Here is a 15,065-nt window from a genome sequence, read left to right as displayed (position 1 = left end):
CGCCCAGAGGAAACGGGGCCCTCGCACACAACCTGAGACCTCTGAACCCTCACCCCCTCCTCTGAGGAGACGTCGCGTCTCGGGCCCCACTGCTCAGTCGCCACACGCAGGAAGTTCAGACAGCAGCCCCACGAGCACAGCCAGAACAACAGGCAGCAAAGCCCGCACGCACGAGGCCCATCAGAGGGACGAAGACCGCCGGCACAGAACACTCGGGGGACGGCCAGCCACTCCGGATGCTCGTCAGTGCTGCGACCACACGCTGAAAACTCTGTAACCTGGTCTCAGAGGGAGACAGCACAGGGGAGGTGACAAACCCTATTCTGCTGAGAACTTGCTGGGTTGTTACAGAGTATCACAAACTAACAAAAAGCTAAACACTCACAGAATGGTGCTAGAACAGTCAGCAACCCGTGAGGGGAGAAGACCTGTTGTGCGACCCTACACTGAAAGGCGCTCCGAACAGGTTAAAAGTTGTATATTAAACAACAAAAAGGTAAAGAAATATAAATGACTATTTGTAAAATCTCTTAATACGATAAGACTAAGCTTAAAAACAAAAGGGAAAATTTGTTTTGACATTAAAATTTTAATCCAAAGAAGAAAGTAAAAGGCCACCAACCACCTGGGGGACTTAACCCACCTTAGCGAGCCAGTGGAGAAGAAAACGCAGCAGGAAACCCACAGATGTTAGAACTCAGGTCAAGGGGCTATTTAGTGCCGAAGACAAGACAAAGTGTTAAATCCCACTAACTACTGGGACCCAGCACCAGGGCGACAAGGGAGCCGTCTGCTCAGCAGTGACATGAAGTCACGAAGTGGGAGAGTGTGGTGCGCGTGGTCAACGTGAGACCAGCACAGAAAGAGGCACAGCCACCTGGACACGCGCGCCATGTGTCAGAGTTACAAACGTGGGGCTTTTCCTAGTCCTCTGTGCTCCGCAGTTTCCAGCTCTCACGTGGGGCTGGCTCTTACAGTTACACAAAACCATCTGCTTTTAACACTGACATGGTCAGTAAGAGTAAAGGCACATTGTTCCATTGAAGGATTTCGATAACGGAACACTTGACGCTAAAACACCAGAAAACAGGCAGAGGAGAAAAGCCACACGTGACCCGTCCTGCACACTCGTGGCCTTATGACAACAACCCACCCAAAAAAGACTGAGAAACACGCGGGCCAGCACCTGCCTGGGGCGTGCTATGAGGCAGGTGAATCGAGCCCAGCTCTGAGCCTGGTCCATGAGCGCTTGCTCCGCCCTTCCCGGGTGTGAGCGCACCTGGGTGGGCACAATGGCCCCAGCTGTCCAAAGAGCTGCGAACCCACCACAAGGAGCACTTACTCCTGACCACCAGAGGGTGAGGGCGAGTCCTGCCTGTGGCTCAGCCTGTCCCCACACAGCACCTGAGTCTCTAGCTGTCGCTTTTCCCAGAGCCCCCCAGGGAGGAAATGAAGGTTTAGGGTTTCACCTCCTGCGCCCTTGGCTTGAAGCTCCACAACGCCAGGCTCAGCACAAGTCCACCAAACCCTCCGTGTTTCTGGTAATAAACGTTTTTCATTCCTAAGGTCACACACACCTTACAGGTACATAGGGGGAAAGTTTGTGACTTTCAACTTGCTTGGTCTTTCCAGTAATTTCATTTAAAACCCTGAAATGCTCGTTCCACTCCTAAGAACTCATCCCTGAGAATTAATCGGAATGGGACAGTTTCATGTAGGATGTTCACGATGGGATTAATCTTACTAACCGACAGGGGGCTGGAGAGACAACCTGTTCACTGGGTAATCACGCGGAAGAGACTGAAGGGAGCTCCGGGGCTGTCGGACCTGGGAGGGACGCACGCCCACACACACCGGCAGGACTCGGGACAAAAGCAGCTACGTCTCGGGGACGGAAGTCCATGCGAGTTTACTTTGTACTGTCCTTTAGTTGCCAAAACACACGCGATTCCTTTTACAAGGAATCCCACTCGCTTCTCAGTCCCTGTCACAACCAGGAGGGGCCTCTGTCCAGCATGCGTCCCGGGCGGCTCCCGGTCCCCGGCCTCAACTCCACGCTCGGTTTCTTCCCCCAGGCCTGCCCCTTGGTTCAGCAAGTCCCTTCACACGTATCTCACCCAATGCCCAGGCGCCCTGCAAGGTAAGGGGCTCACGTCCCACTTCGGGCAAGGTCATGGCCAGACAGCTAAGCAGGAGGTGGCCCCAAATGGAGCGTGGCCTATTTCCCAATCAGAACATCTACGAGTCTTTAGAGCCAATTTCCAACTTTCGCGAACGTGGAGAGAAGCCCCGAATGCCAGGTCTTCTGACTTACTCTACACATGTTCTAAACCGCACGTCACACAGAGGATGTCTTCAGAAGACTGCTGCCTCCATTCTCACGCTTCCTGACACAAATTCACACAGCTTCCACACGTGCCTTCGGCCCACACCGGCCTCACCTGGGTCCTCGGGCAGGACCACCCTCGCCTGTGTGAGGCACAGTCCACTGTTCAGTTAGCACAGAACACCTGGGGGCTTTCACCCTGAGCCACAACAACCCAACCACAGCTCACAATGAGCACACACCACAGCGTGAACTGCTCTCTAGAGGGGGACCCCAAAATCCAGAATTATTTATAAAAAATCCTGTATTTCTTTTTAAAGATTTCACTTATTACTTTTAGAAAGAGGGAAGGGAGGAAGAGAGGGAGAGAAACATCGATGGGTGGTTGCCTCTCATGTACCCCCGACTGAGGACCTGTCCTGACACCCAGGCTCGTGCCCTGACCAGGATTCGAATCAGTGACCCTTGGGTTCGCAGGCTGACACGCAACCCACTGCGCAACACCAGCCAGGGTGTTCTTACACGTGTAAACTCCAGTCGCTTCAAAGTACTCTCCATTAGATGCAGTACACCTATCAAAACGTTCTCCCACTGCTCAAAACATGTTTTTGAACATGTCAATTTTGATGCCCTTTAGTGCTTCTGCCATTTTTTGTTTCACCTCTGGCACATCAGCAAAATGTTTCCCTTTGAGGACTTTTTTCATCAGGGAAACAAAAGAAAAGTCTCTCAGGGTAAGATCAGGTGACTAGGGAGGGGAGAGCATGGGAGTCCTGCCATTTTTGGTCAAAAACTGCTGAACACGCAGTGCCGTGTGGGCAGGTGTGCTCGTAACTCACCTGTCATGAGACAGGCACATGTGCAGGATCCTCAACAAAATCCCCTGAAGCCGAACGCAGCCTCTCACAACGATGCCAGCTGGTGCACTGATGTGGATGGGGGAAGTCTGTCCTGCACGGAGCCCTCCCTCCAGAAGCTAACTCTGGTGGGGGTTTTGGGGTACCCCCTCATAAGTGACATTCAAAGGCTCACGTAACTGCCACCACCCTAAAAGTGAGGTCATGCCCCAGGTGTAACTGCTACACCTATTCCAAATCTGCCCTCCACTCAGCTGATGGGCTTGTCAGATGGCCTCCCTCAACCTGCAACCCAGCATCAGGAGACCTGTGAGCCCCTAGCTGCCATGGTCAGTGGTCACTAGAGGCTCAGAGATCCCCACACCCTAACAGAGCTGGTGCTCCCTCAAAGAAAGGGACAGTACTAGGGAGCAGAAAACACTTCCCCAACACGGTGTCCTTTCCTACAGACAACAGACACTTGGGGACACTGTTTGTAAGATAAACCGTCTCAGGACGCTCCAGTCACACATTGACCAGCAGCGCCACCAGAGGTCAAGTGGGCACTTACTTGGACACAAGAACGGCAGCTGCGTCTCGGGCCTTGTCACTGACAACCAGGTAGGACTACAAGAGAAGACAAAGGAAGGGTAAGTCTCAGGGCCCCGCCCCACCTGCAGCAGCTTCCCGAGGGCCCCTGCTGGAGAAGTTACAGACAGAGGCCACACACCAAAGCCACACAAATCGCTCCTAGACTGGAACCAGTGGCTGCAGCGGCCACATGCTGGGTTCACCCTCCGCGAAGTGCCAAACCCACACACGGCGCGAGGCACCCTCCAACACATTTGATGAAGCAAAGGAAAAGTGGACCCCGTGTTACCCAACGGCATCGACCACAGAGTGTCCGTGGAGTACACCTGGGCCAGTCGGCATCTCAGACCAGAGCAGTCAGCAGGCCCCACGCAAACGGAAGGGTGCCTGGGTTTAACACAAACGACTAGCTTTTCTTAGGAGGCCCGCCTTAAGAGGTTTCCAAATCTCATCTCAACTAACTTTTTTTCAAAGAATACTCTTAAGAGCTTTTCCCTGGGACAGGCTTTCTGGAGAACAACTGCAGACAGAGTCGCGGTTGTTACAGTGCACCTCCTCCCCCAGTGACCCCACCCGGGAAACAGGCACCCACAGAGTCGGATGTGCTGATGCTCCTCGCCACACCGTTAACAGACACCCCTAGAGCGAGATGTCCATCCGTGAGGGCAGAGGAAAACTGGTGGAGCGTGGAGTACCCTCTCCCGTGAAGACTGGGAGGGAGAGCTCTGACGTAAGACGTTCAGCATGGGTTGCCAAGGACCACAGACAGCAGGACGTCAGAGGCCTGTTCACGTGAGCAGGGCAGAGCGTGGTAAAGAGCACACGCTTGGGAGCAGAACTACCTGGGTCCGGTCTAGATCACCGTTTCTGAGAGAATGAACCAGCTGAGTTACTCCTGTGCCTACTGTCCCCTCAGCAAAGCAAGGCTGCGGCAGTAAACTGACTCACGGAAGAGGGTGGCACAAGTCACGACGTGAAGCAGTTAGCTCAGTGTCCGCACACAGTAGGCCCGTGGCGACGCTCCACATGAGGTGGGGCGGGGGGGTCAAAGGTGCCCTGGTCCTGCCCGCAGGCCCTCACACCCTGGGTAACCCTCCCATGTGGGCCGGACAGTCACTTGCTTCTAACAAAGAGAACATGGGGGGGGGGCGTCGGGGGGGAGACAAGGTGCCACGTCGGGGGGCCCACATGGTAAGGAACAGCCAGCAAAGAATTGAGGCACCCAGTCCAACAACCTCGAGAACTTGGGAGCAGATCCTGCTGGGAGCCCGGAGAGCTCACTGACTGGGATGATGAGGGTGTTCAACTGCTCACGTTTAGGCAGCTTTTTAAGCAGCAACAGACAACCAAATAACCTATGTCTACTTACATTACTTACAGCAGAAGTTTGAAAACTATATATAAGTGTTCTCTCCTAGCACTAGAACTTGAGAGATTTTATTGTGGGGAACCGTTCCAAGTGTGGGAAATGCGGCTCAGCCCCCCTCAGAAAAGCCAGTGGGGAGCAAGGTTGGCGGGCAGGACCCACGTCCATGGATAGGTTCTCCTGTGGGGAATCAGGCCTGCATTGTGCCTTGACTGCTATGAGACTTGCTCTTGCTAAAACTCCCTCACCCTGAATTAAGGCAGCAAATGTTTACTGAGTATCTTCATCTTCCTAAAATCTGTGCTAAACCACCCAAGTATGGAGTGTGAGCAGCTTCCCCCTTGAGCTGTAACATCCTTCTCTTTGAAGTAATTAGCAGGGTTCTGTCCTTTGTCCTCCTTAAAAGGTAATCACCTGTGGTGAACCTGTGCAGAGTAAATAAGGACCATCCTGGACGTAATGTGCCCAAAAAAACAATAAAAGTCTGTCCAGATGGGGATCGACTCTCTCTCTTGGGCTCTCTCTAGTCCTCTCGCCCTCTCTCCCTTAGAGAGTGGCCATGCCGTCCCTTTTCCTCCACAGGATTTCTGTAGTCCGTGTGTATCTGCATATTGCCGCCACAACACAGGATCCCGCGGGCCAGGATCTGTGTCATTTTATTATCTTTGTTCCTTCTCTATTTTTCAGTTTTCCTACAGTGATCACATATTATCTATACAATATTAAAATTTAAGTTAAAAATGGCCCTGGCTGGTGTGGCTCAGGGGAATGAGTGCCGGCCTATGAACCAAAGGGTCGCCAATTTGATTCCCAGTCAGGTCACAGGCCTGGGTTGTGGGCCAGGTCCCCAGTTGGGGGCGTGCAAGAGGCAACCACACATTGATGTTTCTCTCCCTTTCTCCCTCCCTTCCCCTCTAAAAATAAAATCTTTAAAAAAATGGACCTCTATTTTCTCTTACCAATGCCCCTGAAACCTCTTATGTCATTGTTATGCTTAGATTATTTGCAATACCTATTACAAAAAAAATGAGGTTTGCTAAAGTAATTCATCCTGACCCCTAAATTAACACAATTTCAAAATGAGTTATGAAAGTTTACCTCACTGAAAAACAACTGAGCAGCTGGAAAACACGGAAGTGTCAAGGGTGCACCTGATTAAATCCGACTGCACGAGCGCAGAAGGGAACACAATTCCTGGCCGTCGTCAGCACGGCCACACCCACCTGTGCTATTTGGAGAATACGATCCATGACGGACATTCGCACTTGCCCAGGCTGACAGAGAAGGTTCCCATCCAGGCGTGAGAAATCGAAAGGGATCAGGCAGATCACGGAGAGCCACAGGAGAAGCATGTAGCGGGTCTCCCATGTCTAAGAAGTTAAAGCAAAGGAAAATGATTCCTGTATAAAAAACAGAGGTAACCCACACACCCCATTCACAGTCCTAATGCCCGCCACAGGCCCTCCCAACACCACCAACCGCAGGGCGGGGGGTGGGGGCAGATCATCATTGGCAACACCCCCCCACCCCCGTCAGGAGGACTTGGCTACCACAGGAGACCAAAGAAACAGCACAGTGAATGAAGAATAACCCTAACAATCAGTCTCCTGGCCTGTCTAAGCTGGCACCCTCAGCATGCAATCAGCCTTCTGAGAAAGTGGGAAGCAGATAACAAGGTAAGAACAGAAGACCTGAGGAGGAGAAAAAGTCAACTTCGATCAAAGACCCGTGCCTTAGTTTCAGCAGTTAAGACAGGGCTCTGCTCTGGCCCTCGAGTCCCCGTGGGGGTGCAGGAGGCAGAGGTAGTGAGCGGGAAAGGCGCGCCTTGCCTTCTACTGAAAACAGCCAAACCATTAGCCGCGCTGCAGTCACAAACTGCGGGCTCTTCTGGAAGCAGGGCTCTGGGAACTTACTCCCTCACTGGCAAGGGTGACGGCGCCTCAGCTGTTTGTACAGACCACGAAGCCTGTGCTGAACACCTGCTTTCCTTCTGGGAGTCTGAAGTTTTAGCGTATGCTAGGCAGAGGTAGGGTACCCACATGACCAGGCCCCACAGAAACCCCGGGCTCGCCCTGGCTGGTGTAGCTCAGTGGATTGAGCGTGAGCTGCGAATCAAAAGGTCGACAGTTCAATTCCCAGTCAGGGCACATGTCTGGGTTGCAGGCCAGGTCCCCCAGTGGGGGCCATGTGAGAGGCAACCACACATTGATGTTTCTCTCCCTCTCTTTCTCCCTCCCTTCCCCTCTCTCTACAAATAAATAATAAAATTTAAAAAAAAAAAAAGGAAAAGAAACCCCAGGCTCTGTCTCCATGACGTTTCATAAGGGACATGTCACACGGGTTGTCACAACTCGGTGCCAGGGAAGTAGAAGTGCTCGGTGTGACACAACCAGGAAAAGACTCTGGGAGCTTGCTGCTGGTTCCCCGACTTCTCCTGTGTGCCTTCTCCCTTTGCCAAAGTTGCACAACAAATCCCAGCCACAGCACGACTACTGGGCTGGCCAGAAGGTTCATTTGGTTTCTCCCGTACGATGGCTCCAGTAGTGCTCAGTCATCCTCAACTTCATTCAGAACAATTCTGTTAAACTGTATTGTGACAGCTGTAATTCATTTAAAAAACTTACCAAAATTGGTGAATTTTTGTGTAGCCATTTTAACACTGAAGATGAAAGAAAATATGCAACATTTCAGCAGATTGTACTCCACTATTTCAAGGAAGGTAAAATGCAACTGAAATGCAAAATAAGCTTTGTGCCGTGTATGAAGAAGGTGCCGTGACTGATTGCACGTGTCAAAAGTGGTTTTTGAGGTTTTGCGCTGGAGATTTCTCGCTAGACGATGCTCCGCAGTCAGGCAGACCAGTTGAAGTTGATAGAGATCAAATCGAGACATTAATTGAGAACAATCAACATTATACCACGCAGAAGAGAGCCAACATGCTCAAAATGTCCAAGTCAATACAGTTATTGGTGAACATGAAAAATGTGTCTTCTATTTTATAGAAAAAACTAAATGGACTTTTTGACCAACCCAACACATGCCAACTCCTGTGAGTGGTCCTAGGAAATCGAACTTGGGGTGGTCTTGGTGACCCCCAATGTAGTTAATTTTAATTTTTCAATTACAGTTTACTTTCAACATTATTTTGAATTAGCTTCAGGTGTACAGGATCATGGTTAGACAATCATACTTCACCAAGTGATTCCCCCAATGTTTCTAGTACCCATGTGGCACAATGCATAGTTACACTGTATTCCCTACACTGTACTTCACAGCCCTGTGACTATTCTGTAGCTACCAACCTGTACTTCTTTCTCCCAGTCCAGGGGAGTCAAACTCATGTTCACTGGGGGCCGTATCAGCCTCGCAGTTGCCTTCAAACGGCTGAATACAGAGCTCCTCGCCCCTAGTTAAGGAGAAGTCACATGAATACAGTCTTAAAATTACACTCAGCCCTTTGAAAGCAACTGCGAGGCCGATGTAGCCCCCTGTGAAAATGAGTTTGACACCCCTGTCCCAGTCCCTCAGGCACCATACCCTCTGGCAACCACCAGTTCCCTCTCTATGAGTCTGTTTGAATTTTGTTTGCTCATTTACCTTGTCCTTGAGATTCCACATATAAACAAAGTTATGCGGTATTTGTCTTCTTCCCTGACTTATTTCACTGAGCAAAATATCCTCCACCGTAGTTGTATTTCAAGTTAAAGAAAACTGGATGGTGGGTGATATAGTTATCACCACACTGTATAGGCATTTTTTAAAAATCATTTTATGTATTTTTTAAAAAGAGGGAAAGGGAGAGAAACATTGATCAGCTGCCTCTCACACGCCCCTAACCGGGAACCTGGCCCACAACCCAGGCATGTGCCCTGACTGGGAATCGAACAGGTGACCCTTTGGTTCACAGGCCGATGTTCAACACACTGAGCCACACCAGCCAGGGCCATATTTTCTTATAAAGGCCTTGTTTTAAAAGAAAGTTTAAATATGTAAAAGTGAGAAAGCCAAAGGATAAAAGAAACGAGAGTGACACAGAGCAGCCTACTAAGACAAACCCAAAAGAAACAGGCAGACACGGTGCCAGAGCAGGACAGGAGCAGACAGGAGGGACGAGGGGGGAGGGCTGCAGACAGAGGGGGAGGGGCACTCACTTCATGGTCTTTGGGGTTCTGGCTTGTGACCATATCTAGAACCGGATGTGCATCAGCTACTTCATGAGGAAATAAGCGAAGAAATGTTTTATATCCTCGAACCTACCGAAAAAAAAAAGGCATCGAATTGTCCCATAATTAGAAAGTACAGAAAAGAACAAAATTCCTTTTCCTCATGGAAAGTCACCACCTGTGCCCCCCGGTGACCAAAGACTGCGACATCGCGTCACAGTGCGCGACTCGGGACGCAAGAGCGGTCAGAAAGCCGTCTGTCTCCTAAGCTGCTTCCTACACACACATCCAGTCCCGAAGTGACTAACCACCTCGCCCGTGGCTCACCAGAAACATGTCATGAGAAGTCTCGCTCCAACCTTGTTTGTGTAACTGCTCTGATCAACAGGAAGACGGAGTCCCAGAGGGCCTCGAAGGTCCCAGGCTCACGACAACTTCCACGAAACACAGCGGCACCACACCTGCAGGAGGGCCCCTACTACCACGTGTAACCCCCCCGAGCCACAAACCCACCCCGAGATGGCTGAGTCACCCCCTCATTCAAAACCACTGTCAGAAAGTGCAGGCCAGCACAGGGGCCCCTCTTGACAGCTGGTGAAAATGAAGACCATCGGGCCCCACCCCAGACACGCCCACTAAGAGCCTTCACACACAAGGTCCCCAGGACATTCACCCCAACGTTCCAGCTCCAGGAGCACTTGCATTTCCACCAAGTCTGTCTGCTTTTCCCTCGAGAAGAACCTCGCTGAACTAGTCATCCAGCTCCGTCTCTCTTCCTTTCTAGTCAGGGGGTGCCTGCTCTATTCAAACGCAAAATCCTCAATACCTTGGACATTGTTACAGTCGAAGAACCCCCCGGGTCATAATATCGGATCCCAAAAACATGGTAAAAAGAATAAAACCCACAACTTATGGGTCACAACCCTTCCCAAGAAATAACATTTGGAAGGTAACTTCTGGAACAAGTGTATTAAGAAAGTGTTCTGTCAACCATGAAGTACTAGGTGGGTGTTACCTTGGTGATGATATAAAGAAATTTAAAAGCCAGGTGGATGAGGTCAGCTGGAGATGTCTTATCTTGCACTATGTCCATCAACATATTCATCATCCACTCTAGAAAAAAAGATAAATAAAACATTTGGTATAAAATTAAACACCTCTATGACGTTAAAACAAAATGCCAAAAGAAAAAAGGGTTAATTTAGGCAAGTTACCGAGCTTCAAAATCAAGCAAAAACTGAAAACGAAAAGGAGAAATACACAAATCTGTAACGACAACTAGAGATTTCTATGCTCCTCTCAGGAGCTGACGGAACAAGTAAAAGTCAAAGAGTACAAAGCCACATGGTCATCAAGAGGCGCAGAAAACACATTGGACAAATCATCATTTTGTGATCAAACCCATCAACTAAGTGGGAACACATCTCCACACAGCACGGCCACACATCACAAGCCCACAGCTACCACCACCCGCAACGCTGAGAAGCCCTGAAAGCCTTTCCTCTAAGTTCAGGCACGAGAGGTGGCGGCCGACCGTCACCATGTCTAGCCCAGGGCAAGGGGTTGCAGTCCCAGCCACGCAGTCCACCAGCAGGAGGGAAACAGCACGCAGACTGGAAAGGAAGCAGCAGAACTCTCATTCTTTGCAGACGACATACTGCACAGAAGCCTACAGACTCCACAGAAAGTATCGGGTGAGTGACTGCGGTGCAGACGCAGGACACAGAATCAATAGGAGAGCTCTCCGAAAGCAAACACAACTGGCAACAGAGATTCAGAAACAGCTTCCATGTGCAAAACAAAGACCAAACAGCAGAACTGTGAGGGAAGGAACTGCCAGGGACCCAGAGGGTTGCTCCTGCAAAATTCAACATCCAGTGCCCAGGTGCACCAGAAAGAGCAGAAGCAGAGCAATGACCAAACACACTCCAGAAGCAAAGCTCCTCATGCTGAAGGACACAAGCCTTCAGCCTAAAACTGCCCGGTGCAAGAAAAGATGGCCTGGAATAGATCACACCCTCATTAAACATCAGGTTCTAGAAACTTTTAGGGGAAAAAAGGCTCCTGAAACAGAAACTCACAGGATGCGGGTCCCATCCCACCAGCCAGGCTACCACCCAAGGACTACGGTGCCTGAGACAGGAGAGCTCAGAAAGCTCGCCTTCTACAAAACCTGTCGGTTCCCTGAACACCACACACAGCCCCAGCCCACTCTTAGAAGGCACGCGTGTGCACGATAAAGCTAACCCTTGGTATCTACACGGTCACACCTTTACTCAACAGCCGTGGGGGGTGGGCAGGGCCGACAACCCCGGTTCACAGGTGAGGAGACTCGGGTACAGAGCAGCAGGGTGGTGGGGCGGTGGGGCGGGGACGTGAATCCGGGCGGTCTGGCTCTGGGCTCACATGGCCGTCCTCTGCCCCACTCTCCCTCCCTTTCAACTCAAATCACTACTGCTTCCTTCCTCCTTCCCAAGTTCACCACCAGAAGCATGTATTACTTTTTATAGGGAAAGAAAAACTGCTATCAGTATGAAATAGGTTAAAAATGAATAAAAAGAGAGAAGATACCAAAAGATCATTCTCCCACGTAAAGTTAAGGAAACACACCCTGACCAGCGTGACCCCGTTGGTTGGGCATCGTGAAAACCAACAGGTCACCAGTTCAATTCCGGGTCCGGCACGTGTAGGACCCGGACTGAACTCGGCTGCAGGCTCAGTCCCAGTCGGGGCGCATGCAAGAAGCAACTAATGTTCCTCTCCCCCTCCCTCCCCCTTCCTAAAAACAAGCGAACAAGACCCCACAGCTACGGAAACCCAAGCTGCGCTCCTGGGAACCTGCCTCAGATGCTGTGAGGACTAGGTGGTGGCCCACCTAAAGCACTTGCTCCTGTGCAAAAAACCGCACTGGAGGCGGGCGGGCGGAGTAGAGCACACGTGGGGAGCAAAGGCGCGTCCTTTCACGGAGCAGAGGGAAGCAGCCCCAAGGCACTGCCCACAGCCTTGAGGGACACGTGGGGCTCACGGCCCTGCTGACCAGACCCAGGCACTTCCTGCCAACACCCTCGGCAGGCACGCACGCAGGCACGCACGCCAAGCCGCTTGGGACCACCTGTAGTGAGTGACCAGAATCAAAGTTATCAGCCCCCCCCCTTACCAAGGTGTGGGTCCAACAGGTGAGGCTGCTCCTGGTATTTGTCCATTATTGCTGAAAAGAAAAACGTGAGAATTAACACGACTGAGGCCAATGTGCACAAGGGCCCAGGAACACTGGAGTTTCCCTCCCTGACCTCCCCGGCAGCCCCCCACCGCCCTGGGCCTGGCCTGGTGCTCCTGGCTTGCTGGGCACACCTTCCTCTCAGGTCCTCTTCTACCCCCTCAGAACCCTTCCTCCCTCCTTCCCTCCTCTGTTCAATGCCCAGCTCAGGGTCTCCCTTTCCTGAAACACAGCGCCCTGCCCCCTTTAGCTCCCCACCACTCCACCCCAGCAACACGCCCTCCCAGCCAGACCTCCTGAACCCAGCAGCTGCAGCCACCGCCCCTCCCCACACGTGTCCACCTCCCAGGAACTGGAACCCGGGCTCCCCAGGCAGTTCTGCGCAGGAGCCAGTAGACGGGCTGACCCCGCGGACAGACTCAGAAACGGACTCAGGGCCATGGAGCAACCAGCCCCAGAGGCAGAGCCAGAAGCCCACCCAGGGGCCCGCTGCCCGGGCCCAAGCCTTGTCCACCCCGCCCACCACAGCGCCCCCGGGGAGCTCGGAAGGCTGTCACTCACGGCAGCCCGCATAAGACAAGCTGTGCAGAAGCTTTAGCTAAAAAGGTCCGCAAACACGGTTTCACTGAATGTCTAAACTCTACTAACACGAGCGCCACGCACCACCCCACTCCCGGTGACGGTCCAGGGACAGCTGCATCCCTGGCACCGCGGGGACACACCCCCCGCCCGCAGCTTCTCCTGGACGAGGAGCTGGTCCGAGGGTCCCGCAGGAAACCCCGGCAGGCGGAGCGAGAGACACCGGACAGAGGAAACCGCTCACCGCAGGCCAAGGCCCACGGACCCGCGAGAGCGTCCCTGCTCCGGCGCCGATCCCGACACAGCCCTAAGCGAGCGCCGCCCTCCCCGTGCCGCCGCTCCGCGGCCCCGCGTGAGCTCCCGGGCGCGGCCACGGCCCCCGAAAGCGCGGACAGTTCCGCGGGTGTCCCCACTCCCCTCTGCCGGCAGCGGCGAAAATTCTTCCTTCCAAGCTCGCTTCCTTCCCCGAGCTCAGGCATGGGAGAGGGGGCTGCACGCCCAGGGCCCGGCCCTTCTCCCGCGCGGGAGCCTGTCAGCTGGCGGGGCTTTGTCAGGCACCGGCTTCCTCCACGGCTCGTACTCCCCGCTCCCTGCCCTGGGGCCCCGCGCGGTCCGAGGACCCGAGCTCGCCGGAGCAGCGGGGCGAGGAGGCAGGTCCCGGGCCCACACGGCCACCCTCCGCCCCCGGCGCGGCGCCCCCGCACCACAGCGGCTCCCAGGCGGTCACACCGGAAAGGAAGCGGATCCAGCCCGGGGCGCACTCCGGGCAGCGCCAGGGCCCCCTGCCGACCCCGGGACCGCACGCACCTCGGAACCGCTGCAGCGCACCCTCCCGGGCCGCGCGGTCCCCGAGCACCGCCCGCAAGCCGCCCAGCAGCGCGCGTGCCTCCGCGCTGTCGCCGAAAGCCTCGAGGGCGCCGCCTTGGGCCAGGACCCCGTCTTCCTGCTCGTCCTCCAGCCCATCCTCCGGCGCGCCCGCGGGCGGCTCCTCGCTCAGACCCATCCTCGACACCCGGACGCGAGACACGGGACGCTGACCGCGGCTGAGGGAGCATCCGACGCAGACCCCGCCCCGCGACCTCTGACCTCACGCGCTGGGCCCGCTACGGCGCGCGCTGGCCGTCAGAAAAGGGCGCGGGGAGGCGGAGCCGAGCTCGGGCGGGGAGGGGCGGGGCCGGGAGAGCCGAGCCCGGAGGGCGCGAAGCTGAGGCGCGAGAGCGGGTGGAGGCCCGGCGGGGTCGGGGATCTAGGCTAGGGGGTGAGTGTGGAGTAAGGGCGGTCCAGGTCCCGTGGTGGGTGTGGAGTCAGGAGGGTCCCGGGTACGAGGTGGGGGCGGGGCCAGGGAAGTCTGGGTTCGTGGGTCGGGGCGGTGGGGTTTGAGCTCGTAGGGATGTTGGTCCTGGGGGCGTGGCTGGGGTGCAGCCCACGCCGGGGTTTGGAGGGTACTCTCCAGGCCTGGGCCCGTCGGCTCCCTCATGCCCTCTCCCGCGCGGCCCCCAGCACCCATCAATCATCCCCGCAGGTCCTGCAGCCACCCTGGCCGCCTCTGCGCACACGAGCACCAGCTATCGCGTCCTGCAGACGTGGCTTCTGCCCACGATGGCAGTTTGGTTTGAGACGGTCAGATGTCTAGAAGGAAGTGTTTGAAGTGGAACTCTTCCTTTAAAGCCTTCAATGGGCTCCTCCGTAAATGCCACCGTTTATGACCTAAGTACATGTGTTTCACATGAGTAAAGTCTGAGGTTTAATTAATGTCTCCATTAGGGATGAATCCCTCTAGACAACCACACTTCACAGGAAAGAGACATTTGGGCGCTCCTACTGCTGTGAATTAATGGCTCATTTTTCGAGGAGTGCTAATCACGTGACCTCCTGACCTTAGAGCCACACAAGTGGAACCCGGATGCCCCAGCCACAATGCCCCAGAAACACTGCCAGGCACTGCCTGTCCCCAGAGAGCCTGGCATCCTGAACAAAGAGGACACCC

At 53.9% G+C, this 15,065-nt stretch overlaps 1 protein-coding gene across 3 annotated transcripts in view; it reads right to left on the bottom strand.

Moving 5' to 3' along the window:
• Nucleotides 1-14,147, bottom strand: part of TBCD (tubulin folding cofactor D) — a 129,437-nt gene extending 115,290 nt beyond the window's left edge. For all 3 annotated transcript variants that reach the window (XM_053911052.1, XM_053911054.1, XM_053911053.1), the window contains exons 1-6: nt 13,886-14,147; nt 12,440-12,490; nt 10,298-10,395; nt 9,271-9,372; nt 6,343-6,489; nt 3,734-3,789 (exon numbers count right to left, since the gene is read on the bottom strand). In XM_053911052.1, coding sequence (XP_053767027.1) covers nt 3,734-3,789; nt 6,343-6,489; nt 9,271-9,372; nt 10,298-10,395; nt 12,440-12,490; nt 13,886-14,081 — 650 coding nt within the window. In that variant the 5' untranslated portion in view covers nt 14,082-14,147. The remainder of the gene's footprint in view (nt 1-3,733; nt 3,790-6,342; nt 6,490-9,270; nt 9,373-10,297; nt 10,396-12,439; nt 12,491-13,885) is intronic.
• Between the last annotated feature and the right edge of the window lie 918 nt (nt 14,148-15,065).

Source organism: Desmodus rotundus, chromosome 9 (assembly GCF_022682495.2).
Source record: "Desmodus rotundus isolate HL8 chromosome 9, HLdesRot8A.1, whole genome shotgun sequence".
In the NCBI taxonomy this organism is placed as follows: domain Eukaryota; kingdom Metazoa; phylum Chordata; class Mammalia; order Chiroptera; family Phyllostomidae; genus Desmodus; species Desmodus rotundus.
Note: the sequence above shows the minus strand (reverse complement) of the source record. Positions and strands in the feature narration are given on the sequence as shown.